The 21,684-nt window shown below is 45.6% G+C and overlaps 1 protein-coding gene across 2 annotated transcripts in view; it reads left to right on the top strand.

Moving 5' to 3' along the window:
* The first annotated feature begins 4,963 nt into the window (after window positions 1-4,963).
* fray (oxidative stress responsive kinase frayed) overlaps window positions 4,964-21,684 on the top strand; it is a 274,312-nt gene continuing 257,591 nt past the window's right edge. The window contains exon 1 of one of the 2 annotated variants that reach the window (XM_055076084.2): window positions 4,964-5,160. In XM_055076084.2, the coding sequence (XP_054932059.1) occupies window positions 5,114-5,160 (47 nt within the window). In that variant the 5' untranslated portion in view covers window positions 4,964-5,113. Of the gene's footprint in view, window positions 5,161-16,649; window positions 17,195-21,684 lie in introns of those variants that run through there. The other variant, XM_055076081.2, reaches the window with a different exon arrangement.

The raw sequence follows: 21,684 nt of genomic DNA, 5'->3' as shown, positions 1-21,684 counted from the left end.
CATTGATCGCGGTCCCCAGTGCGGCTTCTCTTCGGTTCGGAGGCGTTGTCACCGCTTTCTAGCTCGTCGTTTTTTTTTTTCCCTGTCGGGCAAGAGGCGTTACCCATTGCACGAAATTAAGCCTTTATTATAGGTATTGATCAAATCTACAAAGATGCATATTGAAGGAAACGCCATAACGAAGGCGCCTTTAAAGTAAGGGGAGGGGTAAAAAAAGCCTATCTTTCTCATTTTTTCTACGTCTCTCTCTTTGTCTGTGCTGTCACTCTGCGAAAACTGGGACGCACAGCTAAGTGAATTAGCCCAGCTTGGTCACGTCAGCTGTCACAAAAAAAAAAAAGAAAAAAAAGGCTATAACGGCGAAGCAGCACAGCAGAGTACTCGAAAATGAAGCTCAGTGGCGAAGCGTTAAGGAAGAAAGGAAAACGGCGCCAGCACTGTTCACGATGCAAAGCATGTAATCCATAACTTATGCCTCAGTCTGCTTCTTTATTTATTTCGGTCTCACGCTACTGTTGCTTCGTTCGCTGCCAGAATTAAAGCAGTAACGATAAGTTTGTTGACACATATGACTGTATAGAGGAGCCAACATTGAACTCTAATTGGACGATGCACGTCACGTATTAGGGGGAAGGGAAGGTTGCTAAAATGTATTCACCTTCCTTCTACTCCACGCGCACGCATTAAGGAAATCTGCACATGCCGACGCAAGACGGTAGGGGGCATGATATGAACACTGCTAATCCAAGGACGAAAATTTTTGTGGTTGTACACTCTTACTTTTTCCAAGACACCTCGACTATTCGCCGCGATAGCGAGCTGCAGACGGCAGCACCATCACCGTCTTAGCGCGGATAGGCATTCGAGGTGGAATTCCGGGCCCTTATCAGCTCTGTTCACGTGACTGTGCCGCTACATTCGCGGATGAAAAGTTCGAGAAACGGACTACAAGCTTGTCGCACGACCTGCTCATCAAGTTCACTCTCCTAAAGAAAAGTTCAAGCGAACTGCTCTAAATAATTAAGCAACTTCAAGCTGGGTCTACTGTTTTGCATGACATGCGCACGTCCCCTTGTCACGCGCCTGCAGGCGCCGCTCGGTCGACTGAATGATGACACATTTGTGACAACTTTCGCACGGACGTCGACTGCATACTCCACACTGTAGACGAGTTACAGCTGCAAGGTCGTTAATAGCTTCCGCAAATGCTGCTGCTGTTGAAAAAGAAAAAGAAAAAAAAGAAGCGGGACCGTGCAGTACAGTGAAGCATTCCTTACGGTTTGCTGTATGCACAGCGAGTCATTCTGACATAGCGCTCAGATCGGAAAGCCAACATGAAGGCAGAACTGCCGGCTGGCTTCGACACGCATGAGCAGTTTTTGTCTCTGCCATTTCTATCACCGCGACATTAAGGTAACAAAAATAAATTGCGGGGTTTTACGTACCAAAACAACACCGGAACATACCGGTGCTTGCTGAAAATGTGTTCTCACAATATGAGGCATATGTTGCTGACAGAACCGTTTAAGGGTGCATGACCGACACTGGCCCGTCCTTTCGCAATACTGCGCTCTGTCTACTGGCCTTTCTTGTGTCCATGCAGTGAAAACGTTGAAAGGGCGTTTTGAACGTTAATTCGTTCTTTACATACGAGAGAGCGTGCCGAGTACGACTGATTCTAACATTATTAAATGTGCGTGCACTTATTACGGTAATCATTACCGGCGATGCTGCGGCTATATATATGTACTGCCCTTTCTTTTTCCCGTTCTGCTACTAGAATTCGAATAGTGTTAAAAAAAAAAAAAAAACTAGAAACTGCAAATTTCATTGCGCCGTAAATGTAAGCTCCCATAAACTCCAATTTTTGCGGAAAACAATCACTCCGAGAGATTCCCTTGCCCCAAAATAAATTCTAAAACGCACAACTTTATCGGTATGAGTACGTTCAGCAGTTAAAACGGTCAAGCAGTCGCGTCTTTGGTCGCCTTATACTAGGTATGCGCTGTTCATGGGTTGTTGGCGCTTAGCTTACTTTTCCCTTCAGGAAGCTTAAAGTAGAAAGCTACGTCGATTCTGTCGCGCTCTGATCTTACTTGCTGCCGCAGCAGCAGGCTATATATCGCAGCGCACGCCATCACCTTCTTTGTTGCTTTTCCTTTCTTGCACATATTTTTTATTTGTGCGGCTCAAGGACAACTCTTCTGCGATTCACGCAAGATCGTTTTAGTCCACAACGGCATTCCCTGCTGTAGCCTCGGCCAATACATGCGCAGACGCCACCACAGTGCAAAATAATTTACACACTCAAAAGTGCAAGAGTGTAAATCTGTCTATAACTCACAACATAATGGCCAAAAAGTATGGGAGCGCGTGAGTTATTGACCAATTTAAAACCCTTAGTAACATTGAGGATGTTAATTATTTTACAGTGCATTCTCAAAGTCAGCATGGTACACAAAGCCCTGTACAAAGTTTTTTTTTTTTTTTTTTTTTATAAAGCTGCGGAGTTGCGTGATAAGTCTGGTGGGCCAGTGCGTCCGACTTCCAAGGGCGTATTGCCGAGGAAGTACGAATTTCATCTCCCCCGGTGGTGGTAGGCGAAGTCTTGTTTTCTTCGTCGTTACGAGCGTATATAGCGTAATGAGTGTTTCCCGAATAAACAATCAGCTGTTAGTCATCGCTCGCACTGTCATTTCTTCTTGTGTCTTCTTTGCATGTGTCTTTGTTTGTTCGCGTTGTGTTAGGAAAATTGTTCCTACACTCCCTTTCATGCATAGCATGCAACACCCTGGAGCTTAGTAAGAACTTTTTGAGTAGCTGCATTCACCCCAAAAACAATTGGGTGTTTCATTTCATTTAGTTTTTTGCTCCTGTTTTCTTTTTTACAACAATGATGAGAAATTGTTATTTATATACACTCAGTAATATGTGAAGGAAAGTTTTCATCCTTGAAAATGAGCTGACTGTGTTATGCGACTGCTAATAAGTTGTAATAGATCATTTCGCTTTTAGCTGCTTTCTGTTTCGGGTTTTCCTTTTTGGCCCTTCGCGGCAGCCTCATGCACACACGCTCGCAGGGGCATAAGCTGATAGCGCGCAACGAAGCATGCGGACCGACAGCTGCACCCGCTTTGCGGTGTCGCATGCAATTAAAAAAAATGGCACGATGCTCAAAAGACGCCACACAAAGGGCATCTGAAAGAAATGTTCGGTTGTCTAAAAAGATGAATTAAGAAATATCTCCAGGCAAGGTGTCGAACCCACGCCCTTTCAATTTAAAGCTGGATGTAAAAATCAGTTGACCACGAAACACGAGGTACAGTTCGATGACCGAATTCGTTGGGTAAGTATGAAATGGAGTGTAGCGCAATTAAACTCGCTTCACGAGGATGACGCTGAGCATGAAGATGTTGCCGTACGATGATGACAGCGTAACGGGCAGACGGATGGACCAATTTGCTTATATAAGTTTGTTATATTGGCTGTCGCAGTAAAATAAACTTTGTCACTTGACATTTTTTTTTCTTCACTTGACAGCGTAATGGATAAGTAGAGCCCTTTCATGTATTCCTCTAATGACGGAAATCTCGCACGCTTGCTCGGACTTGATGAAACGGACTTCCAAACTAAGAAGTTAGGTAGTCCGATTCCCATCCGGTAATGTGTTCCTTCCGGCGAGAATAAAATGCCCCCACATCTGAAAGAAGTCGCAAGCTGTTGAAGGAAACGAGAGCTCTGAAGTTTCACAGTGTGCTTGGAACGATGTCTCTAGCTACTGGATATTATGATTATTCGACCTTTGTTTCGATGAACAAAAAATACTAAAACTAAACTGCCATGGTTTCCTTAAGGGCGAGCTGAAATAGCGAACAGAATATTTCAGCCGACGCCGGAGAAGGTTGCTGTCACAGGCTTCATGATCAAAGGTGCGTAGCGTCCGCTGCATCCGACAGCGCCCAACTTAACGGTTCAGAAAACTAGGCTGTTCACTGAGCAAATAACAAACCCTGTGCAGAACCTTTATGACACAGTTACCCTACCGAGAAATAACCTGTTCACCATGGCAGCAAAACCGATCGCCTAGACAGCGATTAGGTGCCGCGTAGCGTCTTCCAACAACGGTTTATACTTAGCGTCCGCCTGTCTTGCTTTAGAAAAGGAGCTGATAATCAGCACTATCTGTTGCCACACCGTGGTTGTGTAAACGTATAGTGGCGGTAAGCCACTGCGCGGTGTAGATACGTGTGGTGGCTGCACTTGTATTTTCGTTACGCGTACGCGAAGGCAGAGCCTCGCGACAATATTTTGGCGCAGGTATTTGATCACGGCGTGCGTTGATGCTAACTTCGCTCTTGCGACGGTACAATGGGCGCGAAGCCATGCATATGAAGAAACAATATCACAGTAAAGAGACGCTCCTTACTGTCCGGTCGCTTCTTCACATGGTTTCGAGTCCCATTTTTCATCGTTATAAGTATAAACCAACTAGCCCAGCACCCCCATGTATAGCGATACGTTATAAATCATTCTGCGGAGAAGCCACGGAACTTTAAGTTATTTGCAAGCGCACAAAAGGCTGGTTCTAATCTCGTCGTTTGCAGACGCCGGTGCAAGAAGACGCGGCTAGAGCCGGCCAGTGCAGCTTTCGGACATTGCAATGCGGAAACAGCGTTTTCTTTTTTTTTCTCAATATATTGGTACTGCGGGACAAAGAGCAGCCGGCAGCACTTCAATAGGCAGCCAACACTTCCTGGCACTCGTGTAGGCTTAAAATAAAGAAAGAAACACCACGAGCGCACGCCGCCGCTCCACCGCTAATACACTGTGCAAAGTGAGGCAGCTTCGCTAATCAGTTTGTTTTTCGAGGCGTGTGTTCTGCGACGTTGTTTGGCCGCGGCGACCCACTCGAACGTGACGGCGACGCTGGGCACTCGACGACTGAGTGTGCCTACGGACTCCAGCATCAGCGGCAGTAGCAGCAACAGTGTCGACCACCGCTGGCACTGAAAGTTCTCAACGAGGAGGGTTCAACAAATGTGCGACCGAGGAACACCAGGAGCAAGACCGATTTGGTGACAGGCTTAACTAACGCACAGCGCCGCAGCCAACCATGCCCAACATTGCAGTGCGGCGCGACGCGCTCCACTTTCACTTATCGTGAGTATAGAATAGTCTCGCATCTTCTCCCGTGCACAGTCTATACGTGAGCGTTTGTAGCTGAGGAAACGTCAGCGGTCACGCTTAAACTTGTCGTTGTCGCCTCTTCTGCTCTGGTCGTGAGAAGAAAGAGCACATTTCGTTATTTGGGAATCGCAAAAAAAAAAAAAAAAATCAGTTCAAGTTGCACAGTTCCGCATAACGAGCTCAGAAAACACAATATTACGTCAATGAAGAAACGGTAGCCGACGACGTCAAGTCTCTAGAGGCGCTTATTTTACTTTCAGTATGTTCACATGTATTTTTTTTTTCGGCCATTTTAAACTTCCGTTGCTAACCATACATTCTTCCTTCTGTACACGTGTTGTAACGGGAGGTCACCCTGGCACTGTAAACTTTGGGGTTAACCTCCCTGTCTTTCCATTGCCTCTCTCTCTCTCTCTCTCTCTCTCTCTCTCTTGGGGTCACATTACGTGGTCATATATATTTGGCGTGCTCCTTAGAGTGTGCACGTGACTGGTTTTCTGTCTTCCCGTATTTATCTCTTTACACCCCGCTGCCTCTTCCCCAGTGCAGGGTAGCAAACCGCACGTGCGTCTGGTTAACATCGCAGATTTTCTCACCCTCCTCTCTCCCTCGTAAAGAACATCGTTTACTTTAAAGAATTGTCTGAATTATGGCGGGCAATTAACGCATTTCAGTGCTTTAATAGCGAAGTTGAGCGAACTGCGCTACTACCAAGTTGAAAGGCAAATGTGTAACGGGAGACAGAATGCAACACGTCATCTCTGTTCAGTGAATGGGCGCAGCGAGACTCACATAGAACGTGCTAGTGGACGTGTTCAGTTGATGCGTTTCCGTCACTCCACGTCGTTGTTGCACGAGTGAGTATGTACTGTGAAAACTAGCGTAACCAGATGGATTTGGGCCAACCAAGTGGACGGCACTCGCAAAATGACTCAGATGACACGGCACGGCTTTTTTAGATGTAGCTCAACACAAGCGAGAAATTGTATCCCAGAAATGTGCCTTCACACTTGGCTTGCTTTAGTTACAAATATACATGCAACAATAGATTGGCACGTAAATTTTGGGAGAAGGCTAAGTTTCTTAAAACGTTGAGCATCATCGGTGAAAAAAACTGAAATTTATTGTTATCGATTACGTCACTACTCTCCGGTAAGCAATGCTAAAGATAGGTTTCGGCTTGCGCATATTGTGTCGAACGAAAGTTACGGATTAAATGAATTTTATACTTTGATATCACTCAAGGCCAGCTGAAAACTTGCCTGCGAATAGAAAAGCGCTCATCATTGCTAGAATGAGCATCAAGATCTACCTTGTGGTAAAACACGAAAGCTCAGTTGCTAACGGAACCAATAAATCTTGACAAGTGGATGGAGAATTTCACAAGCGACTTGACGATAACAACAAGTCCAAATTCACTTATAACATGTAACAATGAGCCTATATCATGTGCAATAGCGTACACATTTGCAGAAGTAAAGCAGGAATAATAGTCATTTAGCAACTGTCAGTACGCTGGTCACGGCTTTTAGAGACAATTCACAGCTATAACATACTGCATAGAGAGAGAGAGAGAGAGAGCAAGGACAGGAAAGGCAGGGAGGTCAACCAGACGAGCACCCGGTTTGCTACCCTACGCTGGGGGTGGGGAAGGGGGAGTAGGAAGTGCAAAAAAGGGAGAGAGTAGGCACTGAGTTGGGGGAGGATGCACCGTTTATAGTGCCCCTGTGCATCCTACATATCGCGTAGCCCATCATTTTACTTATGATGTGCGATAGACCACCACAAAGACCAGTGTCAGTCTGCTATGCGTGCCACAAACCTTTCGTCATCAGTTACTAAGTTTGCAAAAAGAAATGTCCTGACACTCCGTACGTATCTGTAGCAAGTGCTTCGCAAAGAAATGGGTCGTTGAGGATGCGTCCCGCACTTAACCGACAACCAGTCTTGTAACCACAGCGATGGCCGATGGTCTAGCATAGATATCGATAGCACACGAGATATAGCATTGGTTCAGCACTGCTCTTCGAGCTTGGTTCCAATAGTACGATTGTGCCGACTGCGATAAGCCGTCGACAGCCAGGTAAAAAAGGCCATGCGCCCCCTGACTGTGATATGCTCAAAGAAGGCCAGATCTCTCCCGGTAAACCAATCCTTTGAAGAGAGCCGATCATGCTAAGCGTCGACCATGCTACCCGCGGAAATCTATGTAGGCGCTCTATCCTCCCGAGTTACCTCATATCTCAAGGTGCGCAGGTGTATTGTTGTCAGGTATCTGTGCGATATTAAAGACCACTTACTCCGTTCCAGAAGTGTGCCCGTAGCCACAATCGATCGCCATGCAGTAGTGGTCAAATGGCTTTTGCGGTCGCCATTGTTGGATTTGAGGAGACCGTATTGCTCTCATACTGCTTTAAAATTCTCTTACGTTCTGCCCATTCACGCATTTCTTTTATTTCGCTTCATGTCATGCGATTTGAAACTAATGTATTTGTTATTCTGGGCGCTTCTCGTGTTTGATTTTTCCAGTCGGCAGCCTGCCTGACTTCGGAGATGACAGACTAATTTCCGACCACCTCGGGGTTCTTTAACGTGCATGCGAGCATTTTTTTGCATTCCGTTTCCAACGGAATGCGGCCGCCGCAGTCGGGATCGAACCCTCGACCTTGAGCTCAGCGGCGCAGCACTGCAGCCACTGAGCCACTTCGAGCGGTTTCATAAGCAATCACGAGATGGCGCCAGAGACAGACACTTTTACAAATTTTAAACGAACGAGACGCCCGTATATGTTGTGATATGTTGAAATAGTTATGCGCATACGTGCTGTACACGCAGGCAGACAAATAACATGTTTTCTTGCAAGTAGAGCGATAGATGATGCTGTACCTTACTTTTGTGGATTGTCTTTAGTGATATCTAATCAGTTGGGATGACTGCAAGCGTGTCCTTTTCAGCAATGCGCGAAATATTTACATCAATACTTACTGTCGTACCTGCTGCCATTGTTTATGCTTGCTTTCTCTCTCTCTCTTAAATGTACGCTCTTATTCGAGTTATTGTCACCAAACATATGGCGAATGACCAGGCAATAGGAAACTACAGAACATTTGCCACAGAAATAGTACGCTTAAACAGTAATTGGCGCTCAGGGAAACGTATATATAGCATATGAATAAGAAATAGCTTCTTCGCAGAACGCACTATCTAAAAGTGGGCAAGAAAAAATTCAAAATGGAGAAATTAAAATCGAAATACATGCTTCATCGTTAGCCAATCCCGGCATTGTTGAGGACGCAGTCGTTTTAGGTATGGTGAAGTGAAGAGATCTTAGCACAGTCAATGGCTAGCTTTCAGATAGAGAGAAAGGAGGGTAGCCACCCGAATAAAAAGAGCAGACACACTTAACAGTACTCATACAAAAATGACAGGAATTCAGACTGTTGCGGTGTAAAAAGATATACTGCTTTGGAGCGGGAAAACGAGTAAAACGTTTGAGGATTTGCTAAGAAGTGAATGAGAACTTGCTAAAAAAAGCAAAAAGCAAAAAGCTGGGTGCCCTTCTACTCTGTGAAGAAGGACGACGAGCGAAGCTGCGTATGCGGGCCCCCTAATGGCGAACTGCACCTCCGCCGCGAGTCACCCCAGCATTGCACTATCTTCGGGATTTTTTCTTATGTGCGGACACGATAGTGGGGAAAGTAGCCCTTAACAACTTCGCTGTAAAAGAAACACGCAGATCAAACGCGACGTTGGACTCTACATGGCGCGAAGCTTGTTGTAGTTAGCGGGGTAGCAGCAGTAGCGGACGACACGAGCACAGCTTCGTCACCTGTGCAGCTATAATGCTACACTGCGTCTCGAGGAAGAAGGCGACGTATGATGCTTGTCGAGGGAAGAATGCTGTCGAGGAAATAATGTTTACTTAAATAACATTCGACACCTTCTTTCAAAGTGGCACTCATGCCCATTCTGGAGGATTGTCGCTAATTTATTATTAAGTGAAGAAAAAATAGAACGTAGCTAGGTCACTTTAGGGAAGTCTATCGAGTGGATTGTCCAAGAATGAGCACATATTCCCCGTGGCCCAAATTGTTCTCTGCTCGGCGAGACAGCTTTCTCAAAGTGGGAGCAAGAGGACACTAAAGCTGCCTTTGAAAAATTGAGGAGATTGCAACTGCAATGGCAATCACATCTTCCTACGAGACGGGCACCCTTCAGCAAGATACAGAGATCATGCTAAAGGAACGGAAGCGCCTCAATGTGTCGAGTTCCACAAATCAGGCAGTACTATATGGACTGTCGAAACCGCGAGACAACTTGAAGGCGCCGCCCGAAACTCGAAATACACTCTGCAAGCACTAGAGAACGAAAAGGAGACGATTGCAGTAAGCAGGCTACGCATAGGCAAGAGCAATATGTGTCCAGTTGATTACAAGCGAGGGAACGTCAGCGATTTCGATTGGAAAGCTGCAACTGCAGAATAATGCTATAATGCTGTAATAATAACGCTGCAACTGCTATAGTGCTATAGTAATGCTGAAGAATAAGGTGGCTACAGTTCGTTTGCACAGTCCTGCAGCCACTGCTGGTCGTTGTTTCCTGCAGGTAAGCTTCAAAATTCGCAAGGGTAACGATAGCGCGAAGTTAGGTGTAAAAATATTAGTGTTTAAAATCCCGAAACTGCACAGTGAACCACGAGGGACCCTTTAGTGGAGAGTTCTGGAAGAATTTCCACCACCTGGGGTTCTTTAGCGCGCACCTAAAACGGAGTAACAAGAGCATTTTAGCGCGATAGCGTTAAGGGCCCCATGTTGCAGAAAATCAGGTATCGGCGTCGGCGGAGTTGTCCGTGAGCATGTGTATATGCCACGCCTTGCTATATGACATGCAGTATATGCGCGTTATATTGCCACACCGTTATATCACCAAACTTGCTCCTAGCTTGTCTTGCATTCTTGCGTTCTTCATTTTTTTCTTTCAGCTCTACCATTCTTTTCATGTGTGTGCGCTTTTTTCTTTAATATCTTTGTGTCTCCCCTTACCCCTTCCCCACTGCAGTGTATACCATAGCATACTGTATGTCTATCTTCCGGTTAACCTCCCTACCTTTCACATCTCTTTTATCTCCCTTTCTCTTGACAAAGGTACTGCTCAGAATATTGGACAGCCCACAAATGACGGCCCACAAACAACTGCCATGAAACAATACACCGACAGCATTTGCCTTTTATGTTAAGTCTTCTCAGACTTAAATATTAAAATTGCGAAACAATAACAGAAACCTGACAATGATGTTTTTATTTTTTGCGTGACTGTGCACTACTTCCGGGATCGGCCCACCCGAGAGGTTTTTCTACCAGAAAGCTCGCCTTCGTGCATAGCGTTCCCCGCCAGCCTTTCCTGTCAAACATTACCGTTACATAAGCTGCAGTTGTCAGACAGCGTGATAGGCACTCAGGGATTTTAGAATGCTATCGCGTTACACTATTAAAAAACGAAGATTAAGCGTTCTTCAATTTCTGCCTTCCGCCGCCACCAGTATTGCTGCCGCGTCTGAATATCGAACCGAAGGGGGAGTGAGGGATAATCAGCAATGTATCGCATTCGTGGCATTAGTCACATTACTAATAACTATTCATGACCAACTCCTTTATACCACCGTCTTATATTACAAAAGAGTATTTTATTCACTACAATTACCGATGATTGTGAACGCGTTGCGTAGTCAAAGAGTAAGGAAACCAGAATATATTAGTAAATTCATACACAGATTCTGCAGCTATTCTATTCGGTTAACAGACAGGATAACTATGCAACTAAAGAAAAAAACGAGGAAAAGAAACGATTAAGGAGGGTCAAGGAGACACAATCCTTACACGAAGAACTGGAGTTTGGTTGGTCATGTATGCCAGTGTAATGACATTTATGTAAAGAGAAAAGAAACCCGACGCGTACTTGATTGACAGAGTGATGAGATAAGCTAAGTTGCGAGTACACTGTAAATATCCGACAGGAGAGTTTCATATCGCTCTGTGAAATTCTCTTGTCGTATATTTCTGTGCGCCCAAGGCTGTCAGAATGATGACATAGTTTTCAGCTACGTCTTTTGTCATCGCACGTCTAGCTAGAGCTCTGTTGTCGTCCTCTATAAATTTTTGTAAAGCCCTAACAGTAAGGGTGTTACCAGCGTGACAAGAAAACACCCTTAAGGGTGCAAGCATTTTTACAGTGTACAATAAGCGGTGTTAGGTTGACGCAGGACAGACGTAACCGGAGTATTCTTAACAAGACGTTTGCGCAGAAGGAGCCTTTATCAGACTGGCGATGATGATAACACCCAATGTCGGGGTATAGACCCATTACAGCGCCGTTGCTTGTGCGCTGCCATCTTTGAACACGTCACCGCGCTGCCATTGAGCGCCCTTTGGCGTCCCCTTCTCGCGATAGCTGATAACGGGCAGAGTAAATGCAGAAAAGAGCTGCTTTCGCTTTCTGAGCGAATTATTATTCGGCGGTAATGCGACATTTTCAACCAATGTCAAACGGTATGTTAGTGCTCGTGATAATTTAGGCAAGACCTTATTTTAGCCTGATCGCTATGAGCGAATACTACAAGTCGGCGCGGTTTGTTTGTGCTCGAGCGTCTCTCTCTCTCTCACTATCTCTATTTCTCCCTTCCGTTCTCTTTCACTTTTTGTTGCACTACTCCCTCCCCCCGTGTAGGGTAGCCAACTGGAACTACATCTGGTTAACCTGCCTGTCTTTCTTTGCATCCTTTCTCTAACCCTCTCCAAGTCGGCGCATGACCATCCTCAGATGAAGCGACGCCCGATTCCGCGTACAACTTTTTCTTTTACAGTGAAGGCGTATATGGCTAGGGTTCCATGTATATTTCGCGCTTCCCCGCCGTGGTTGCTCAGTGGCTATGGTGTTAGGCTGCTGAGCACGAGGTCGCGGGATCGAGTGCCGGCCACGGCGGCCGACGGGGGCGAAATGCGAAAACACCCGTGTTCTTAGATTTAGGTGCACGTTAAAGAAGCCCAGGCGGTCCAAATTTCCGTAGTCCCCCACTACGGCGTGCCTCATAATCAGATCGTGGTTTTGGAACGTAAAACCCCATAATTTAATTTTAAAAAATGTTTCCCGTTTTTGCGTCAACAATAAAAGAGGTGAGCGTGGGCTGATCCAGGAGATAGTGCAATAGCGGGCCGACCCGCGGTGGAGATGAAGCGGGCTTCAAGCACGCCGCCCATAATAATAATAATAATAATAATAATAATAATAATAATAATAATAATAATAATAATAATAATAATAATAATAATAATAATAATAATAATAATAATAATAATAATAATAATAATAATAATTCAAATAAACAAATCAAGATGCACTGTTTCAAGTTGATTGGTATACTGTAATCGTTTGTGAATAGCACATGTACTCAGGAGCAGGAGGCGTTGCCACATACGCAAAGGACAAAATGTGTGTACGACCGTACACAAGATGCCACCGACTGTGGGGATATCTGTGCCGTACGAACGAAAGACGGAATTGTACCCACTGTGTGCATAGACACACCCAAGTGCAATAACGAGAAGTTCATGACCCCGTACTTTGCATGGTTTAGCCGTGATGACGCTACCCCTGTGGTCATTGTTGGAGACTTCAATATGGACATTTCAAAACTAGACAAGAAATTGATGACTCAATTTGTGCTAGAAGAGTTTGGTTTGAAGTGCCGCAGCAATCCAAGTCACTCAACTACTCAACAATGGTCCTGCATTGATTTAACTTTGGCCAAGAATGTGCCGAAGGTTTAACCGAACCAGTCAGTGTATATGACAGTAATCACAAAGCTATCGTCACTACAATTACCAAAGGACGAAAACAGATACACGTACCCTTGGCTAACCCTGTGGGTTGTGCTACAGTTTCGCTGGTCATCCACCTTTACAGTGTGGAATAGTTCCTCAATTTTTGCTATCTCGTAGCAGCAGATGGCTCTTGTCACTTCAGTACTGTGTAATCCGCCGTGAGGGTGGTTATGTTCGAGCAGGCTATCGATAATATTGTTTTCAGTGATATTACAAGTGTATCTCGGTTGTTTTCGCAACTATCGTTTCTTCACAACATGCAATAGTTGGAAAGTCCTCGGAGATGAATAATCAGCGAGAACAGTCAGAGCTATGTATACATGAGGGTCTGCCCACTTAGCTACGGTATGTGGCTTATCGGTCACTGAATTAGTCATTCGGATTAAAAAAAAAAATGGCAGAAGTAATCAAAATTTTATGCCCAACGTGCCTTCATGCTTTGCGCTTCAGCAAAAGTGCAGTCGGTTAAACATTTCTTACATTTATTTAAAGGGACACTAAAGCGAAACAATAAATCAGTTTAGACTAATAAAGCTTTCTTTGAGAACCCTGCAAGTAATCATTTCAAGATAATAGTTTTGTTTATTAGATGTGAAAATGAAAGTCGAAGTATCAATATTTGAATGTCGCACCGAAACCCCGATGCCGGTACGTCAGTCTGACGTCAGGGTATGTTTTGTCAAAGTATGTTTTCGCTTTTGGGCCGCGTTGGCTGAGTAAAGGTTCCCGGAACTTGCCATGTTGAATATTTGGTTCCTATAGAACACAATGTAGTCAGTCTGTAACGCTATATGATTAAATAGGCCCTAGAAGGTGCCATTAAAATCCATGACGTCACAGCGAGCAGGTGCGGGAACTTCAAGGAGGCGTCGCCACCCGTCTTTCGTTCTTGCACTTCTTCTGGCTTACCAAGCGTCTTATCGTGGCTAAGAGTGATGTTTTTGGCGTCGTAGAAAGGTAATTTACTGATGCAAAAGAAATAATTTTTTTCTTTAGTGTCCCTTTAAGAAATTATGCGGTTGTAAGTGCCAAAACCACTTTCTGATGATGAGGCACGCCGTAGTGGGGTCACCGGAAATTTGGAACACCTGGGGTTCTTCAACGTGCACCTAAATCTAAGTACACGGGCGCTCTCACCTTTCGCCCCCATCGAAATGTAGCCGCCGGGGCCCGGATTCGATCCCGCGACCTCGTGCTTAGCAGCCCAACACCATAGCCACTAAGCAACCCCGGCGGTTAAAGACACTTCGTTAAGCTTTATAACGTACTCAGAACAAAACATGCAGTGAAACATTTTTAGTTCTTGTACTTGCTACAACATAGGACAATATGTTTATACGGGTGACGTTCTGTGTTTATAATTATCACTGCATGCGCCGTCCACTGCGCGTAAGAGCCCTGACTGGTCGTCCCATCCGCTTAATAAAAACGCATTACCGGATGCGAAATATTCGATAAGAAGCACGGCAATGAGCCGACATTAAACGTCTACAAGAGGACATTCAATCGTTCCTAGCTCACTAACGGTCGTAACTGTTCATATCGCATTCGTATCGGAGCTGTACGTCTTTTTTTTTCCCTTCAAAGCTGAGTAACTTAATATCTAAAAGTAATCATTGATCTATGACAGACTACCAGTTGCTGGCTAAAAGGCACTGTCTGCACAACATGCAAACTCGAGTTTCTCCTTGTTGCAGAGTACGCTGCTATCGCCTAGTGTCGGAGGGTTCTTTTTCAGGTGTACCAAGCTACACTTTACTTCATACCGGCACTATGTTATTGTATACAGTCAATAGAGTTAGCACAGGCCCATTCTTCTATTGCGGCGATTCAGGCATTCGGCTGCACTAAGTAGGCGCTCAACTGCACTCTGAAGGCGTCGTATGGCGTCGAGGCCGGTGGCGCCATCTGCTTTGCGCTCCGCAATCTAACCGCTGTATTTTTTTCCCTAGTTATCCTGCTGGTTGATGTACATCGGCTTCGTTGTGTGTATTATTATGTATGAATGTACTACTGCTATTCTTGTATAGTCTTCAATCATTAGGGTCTCTTTTTCTATAGAAAGTTTCAGTACCGTTCATTGATGAGTTGTGACATGTTGCTCACCCCTGTAGTAATCCCCATGAGGGATTGACAGTATTCTATAAATAAATAAATAAATAAATAAATAAATAAATAAATAAATAAATAAAATGGTGACTAGAGCTCACGGAGAGCGTGTTGTTTTTGGGCAAAGGCCGCGGTTCCTCTTGAAATAAACTTCTTCTTATGGCACATAACGTATTTCCCGGCGTAGTGATCACGAAGAAGCAAGAGAAAAGTTGCATGGAAACCATAGAATATCTGCTTTCGGCGCTGCAATGAGAGCTCGTCCAGGAAAGAAAGTCCCCATTCTACAGCAGTAACTATAAAACAGCACGAATTTTCAAAGGAATGCTCACGCTGGTGAGAAATTAAAAGAAAAAAAGAAGCTTGCAGTCCATGTAAAAAAAATGGAACATAAGGAAGACGTTGGAACATCTCGATCCGAAGCGCTAAAACAACCTAAATGGGAGAATGTATGAGTTTCATGGCGGTCACGGTTACATAACCGGTGACGCAATTTTGATACGAGCTTCAAAATGAGAGGTCTCGTTTTTTTATTTTCTCCACCAATAAGTAACTTTTTCTCATTAAAAATATGCAAGTATAGTTTATCCGGTAGAGTACTGTTGCTGTCTGGTCTTATTTACTGCTTGTCTCTCCAGGTACCATAAGATGGTAGCCCGTATCTGCCGATGATATCTGACCTTTCATTGGCAATAGTGGTAAAACAACCACTCCAGGCAGCAACGACGAAAGGTTTTAGAACGTACGGGCGTCGTCCGCGGAATACCGGTACGTCCGCGCTTACGCTCGTAAACTCTCGCTCGCCTTCCTCATTACTTCAGTCGCGCATTTCTCTCTCTCTCCTTTTTTCATTCGGGGATTTAATTCGGACTTTTCCTGCTGCAGAGAAAAATAAGTCGTCTATCGATAGCGGTTTGCTTTCATTAACAGTCATTAATCCTTTGAAGATTACCTGGTACGATTTATATTTCCTTAACATATTTGCTTGTGGTTGTATTGCTTATATTGCTGCATGCTAGACACTCGTGGTTGTCTTGTGGTTTTTGCCTTTTAAGTGTACTAATTATAGATGTTTGTACTTTCCTATACCTCCGACCCCCTCTGTCTGTTGTATACGTGTTAACTCACGTGAACTTGTATTCGCGTGAGTGAATATAAGTTCACCCTTCCGTATCCCCACATTGGCCTAGAATCTGTGGAAACAAATAAATATTTAAAAAAATAATGAATCGGCCCAGGTGATGACTAGCTTAGCGATTTCCCAGGGTCGACTGGCGCGAGAGAGCAGCTTGCGCGCGGCGACGACTGCAAGCGAGCTACAGTGCGCACTTCGCGCGACGCCCGCGGAAGCACGACCCAAACACAATGTTCTCATCTTTCTTGCGCCCTTCCTCGGTTCGCGCAGGTGGCTCCGCTTGCACAGAAAGAAAACAAACAAGTAAAACAAAACGAAAAAAGAAACAACACAAAAAACCGGCGCGGAATCTCCCGGCGAACGGTGGGTCGCGCGCTCCGGTTGCCCGTCTGCCGTCCTGCCGCTTGCTGCAATGCGCAGTGCGTTCGCGATCCCGAAAGTACACGGCGCTGCTGTGTCTACGGCTGCTGGAGGCTTCGCCGCCGCCGCCGCCGCCTGTGTGCAACGCGAAACCGATTTCACTGCGCGCGGAGCAAGGGCGCGGAACTCCCCATTTCGCTCACGTATCTTCAGAAGACGCGGCGGCATTCGCTGCTGCTGCTGCTGCTTGCTGGACGTCGTTTGCAGCGCCGCCCAGACGCTGGTACTACCGGTTCCCCACCGGGCTCGTCTCCTTCTTAACAGGATCGCCGAGGCACACGCCCTCCTCGTGCGTAACCAGCGAGCAACGAGCCCGGCGTGTGCGTGTGTAGTGCGAGCGCCGACGCGTGTTAAGCGTTCGCCGGTGCGGCGACGAGACGGTCTTGACTGCTTGACCACGCCGACTCGCCAGGATGTGGCTACGGGTGGCTGCGCTCAAGAGTCGCCTCAGCTCGCAGCGGAAAAGGTGAGTTCGCGTGGCACTCCTCGACGATGTGTTGGACTCGAGTCCGCGCCTGCACGGATGCGAGAGATCACTCTAACTCGTTCTCCGCAGAACTATGTAGTGCTCGCGCTTGGAAAGGCGCGACAATCTTGCCCCGAGGCATTACGAAGTGTTCGCGTCGCCGAGTGGAGTGTTGACGTTTCTGCATTTTTGCGGAGGTCTGTATGACGAGTTGCGGCTCGATACGACCTATACTCGTATAGCACTGCGTCGGTATCGGAGTGCTTCGGTTAAAAGCATTGAACGACTTTGCTCACACCGAATTTGCGGACCGGGAATCTATGAACCGCAGCGCGCATTTGCCTCTTAAAGCGCAGCTTTTGCGATGCCGCGGTGACACGGAATGCGCTGCCTTTCTCGAACACTCGTACATCGAGCTTGTGAAGCATGTCAGCTCCAGTTAAAGAAACAGTTACTCGAAATTTAAACGTCATTTTAATTGAAGCCTTAGCGTTAGGAGGGTCAAAGAAAATTGAAATAGCTGTACGTGGAAGTCTGGGAAACCCAGCCACGGGAATGTATGCGCACGTACATATTAGTGCAACTGACGGTAGTGCAAGTGCTCCGGACCACCGTCTGCTCCACCACCGTCAGTTGCACGTCGCTGTCCAAGAGGCAGTGCGTGTGACGAGTGAGCTCCTGAATGACGCTTTCCAATGTTGTGACCGTGGTTTAAACCATGCATCCGGGAGCTCAAAGAGCTGTGACGTAATGATAACGCATTTCTGTCACAATTACCGCTAAGTCACTGTTGAATTCTTATTTCTCCATGTGCGGTATGGATTTTAGTAATTGAGGTATAGGGAATCTCTCAAGCATTGTTATATATTGTTACGTGTGGAAAGACACAGACGAAAGAGGCTATTTACAGTCTATCTACACTGGAGCCAGGCAGCCAGGCCGACACTCGCTCGCGCCAAGGGCACCGACCAACTTCGTCGTTCTCACGGTGGCTCGTCTCTTGAGCTCGTATGAAAAAAAGAATATATATATATATATATATATATATGCACGCACACACACACACTGTTGTTTGCATTTCGAACTTGCCCAAAGAAAGTGCAATGCCTGACTCATTCCTGCCCCTCAAGCAAAAAGGCTGACTACACAACGCTCAATGTATGCCGAAACAAGACAGCACATATTAAGAGGAGGCTTTAGCTCGGGCCCAACTGCGACGCGGTCTATTCAAATACATGTAAAACGCAAAAACGTTTTTCTGAGATAACCTTTGGACCGGTTTTAATAAAATTTGTCGCATTTGAGAGAGAAAGTTAAATTCTAATGACTGTTGGAAGCCGAATTCCGATTTAGGGCCTGAATGTTGTTAAAAAGATTTCAAAAATATCGCAATTTTGAAAGAGATAGAAGCACGAAGTTTACAAATTAGTAATTCTGCATTAACAACAGATATCGCGGTTCCGTAAACGGCACCCACTAAATCATTGAAAGCAGACAAATTCAATATGTCATTTTATATCTTACGTGAATTTGTTACGTTGTTGACACGGGTTCTGGAAAAGCTGTATTATCATATTACTATATTTTTTTATATTAATGTGTAACATACAAATTTTGTACGCTTTAGATGTACTATTATATACAATTCAGAGAATTGTGATATCCTTTTTTTGCTGAGGTACGGAGCGGTAAACTTGATATATTCGTTTTCTGAAAATTTTCGATTTTGCCAATTTTTAATAAAAAATTGACCACCTAAATAAAAATTTGAAAGAACAGTCACTAGATCTTAATTTTTTATTTTAAATGCAACAAACCTCGCCAAATTTGGTGCAGTGGTTGCCGAGAAAAACTAATTCTTCTTCTACGTGTATTTAGATAGGGGCACCCGAGCTAAAGCTTCCTCTTAAGAGCACATGTACATAGGCAATGCGAAGCAAAATCAGAAACCGGAACTACATGATTCCTGACAATCATTTTAATACACCAATTTAACGGTAAACCAATAAACTGGATCCGCCTTCATTAATTAGCATTCTTTGTTTCTTAATTTCTGGGCTCCAAGATGTAGAAACCTAGGACGCCGTCACCTGAGAGCACTGGGAAGGAAATTCAGCTGGAGGTCCACGTTATAGCGTATATTACACGCTGCCGATGCGTGCTGGAAGCGCCAGTCGACTCGGCGCCATGCCGAGCCTGCTCTCCTAAGATCACGTGTTACGTGATGCCATCGGGATAAAAATGATGTTCCACATCCGCACGCCATGGTTCTGAGTGGCCCTGGCTAACACTCGTAGGGCTAGATCTAGTAAAACGTTAATACCCAAGTTAGTGGACGAACTTATGGCCGTTGCCGTTGCACAATTTGTACTGTAATGCACGAGTAATGCGGAGGTTGTGGGCTCTGTCCCCATCGGACACAAGTTATATTTTCGTTAGCGATGTTTTCGTCCGCTTTCATTTCCCTTTTCTTCATTATTTCTACATTACCATTTCAACCACGCTAAATTTTCCCAATGCTTTCTTTGGCATCATTGTCTATTGGCTTTATGTGGTTATGATTAGCAAAATCGAGCCCTTCAGTTCTCCTTCTTCTCCACTTTGTAGGCAGGTGATTCTATATTTTCTACATAAAAAAAAAAAGTATTCTTTGCGTCGTATGAATGAAGTTCGACGGGCCACAAAATATTGCGTGGTGTTCCCCAGGATCATTCATTCATTCATAAGCCCGGCATTGTTTAAGATCTCCCTCAACGGTCTCGACGAGTGCACGTAGAATTCGGTGGCTATTTCACTTTAATGCGGGTATCATCGATATACACCTTCCACCCAAAAAGGGCGTGTAAAGGTGTAAGTTATGTACGCATTTACACCCTTATTCAATTTTAAGGGCGAAAAATATTTTACAGTCTATGGCCCTTTGGGGGCAACACGCGCTTGCTGCGCTCAAGTCTACAAAAGGCCGTCAAATTGATACAGAAATTCCACATGCTCCGCGGCCTTGAAATGTCACCTGAGAAGTGCTCTGCGATTGCCTCGTTGATGCGTGACGTCTCACGCGATGTGCTAAAGGTTGCCGGCACTTCCGTATCCTAAGTCACAAGTTTCTGACAGTTACAACTGACATGCTTCTGAGGTAGACACTCAGACGCTTGAAGGAGAAACTTCGCAAACATTTTTCGCACGCGTTGTGGTGGAGCGAGCGGATGCTCGGATGCTGCGCGTAGATTCACTACGTCCTCCTCCGGTACGGTCCGCTGGCCCTACAGAGCCTCTCACTACGAATATGAAATTGGTGGAGGGCTCAGAAGCCGAGGCATGTTGCGAATGTTATATGCGACTTCCTTGGAGTAAACAAAAGGCACCCCGACAGAGCGCAGGCCCTTTTCGTTCTGAATTCTTTAAATACGAGAGGTTACTTCGCGCATCACATCTGATATACGTCGCAAGAGCACCTGACCACTGCCTTGCAGCCATTGGCACCTTTGCGGTGCACGACCTGTTTCCTACTCATTATCAGAGTCTTTGAGCGCCTCTTTTACCACCACGGTAGCGTTCTTGTCGAATGATCACTGTGCCAGCTAGTGCCGAACGTACGGGACAAGGCTAACGCCTCCCACGCGAGCTTTATAATAATCTCCACTCAGGCGCACCTCGATATGCTGCGAAGGTCGGCGCCACATTCACGCCGATGACTCCGTCACATCATATTTTTCTACGTACAGCAGGTGCCTGGATTCCATCTATACTAAAACAACTATTTCGGCGAGGCTCAGCCGTGGATTTTGCCACGGAGTTCGCCGCACTGTGTGCGTGGCTTAGCTCGCGTTTCGGACGAGCTAACAAATCGATGGGGGATCTTCACCGACTCTCGGTCAGCTCTTATCCGTTACGGCCAAAAGGTGACCTCTTTCGAGACGCCGACGGGCCTGCATAAAGAGGCCTGCAGATTGCACCTCAACATTGTGCACGTGCCTGAGTGGCTGCCCCATTTAACGCAGCATAGCAGGGTGTACACGTCGAGGCTGACCACGCTGCTGAGGTGGCACACGGCTGCCCATCGCGACTCGGGTTGCCAACCATCGCGAATTTTGCGCAAATGTCAAGCGTGCCGACTTCACTCAGTCGGGATGGACAAATGTCTCGACGTTCGCTTTATTTTTCTGTCTGATAACTAACAATCTATAAACCAGATTTCTGCTTTATAATGCCCTAAAAGCTTGATTGCGGATTCCTCTCCTTTGTTTTGTGTGACATTATCATAAACAAAGGTGGTTTCGCTTTTGTCATGGTGTTAGTTATGCTGTAAGCCTTGACCCGTTCACAGTGCCTTTATCTGTATCGGCAGCCGTGCTGTGCAGGCAACTGTTCTCTAAAAAGAAAATCGAGGCATGGTCAAACTAAAAAAAAAAAAAATGTTCACCTTTGTTGCAAGTACAGACTGGCGGCTCGTGGCAATGGCAGGGTCGATCGTCTCCAGCAGAGCCACC

This window comes from Dermacentor andersoni, chromosome 2 (assembly GCF_023375885.2).
Source record: "Dermacentor andersoni chromosome 2, qqDerAnde1_hic_scaffold, whole genome shotgun sequence".
NCBI lineage: Eukaryota > Metazoa > Arthropoda > Arachnida > Ixodida > Ixodidae > Dermacentor > Dermacentor andersoni.
The sequence above is the reverse complement of the archived record's forward strand: the minus strand, read 5'-3'. Positions and strand labels throughout refer to the sequence as shown.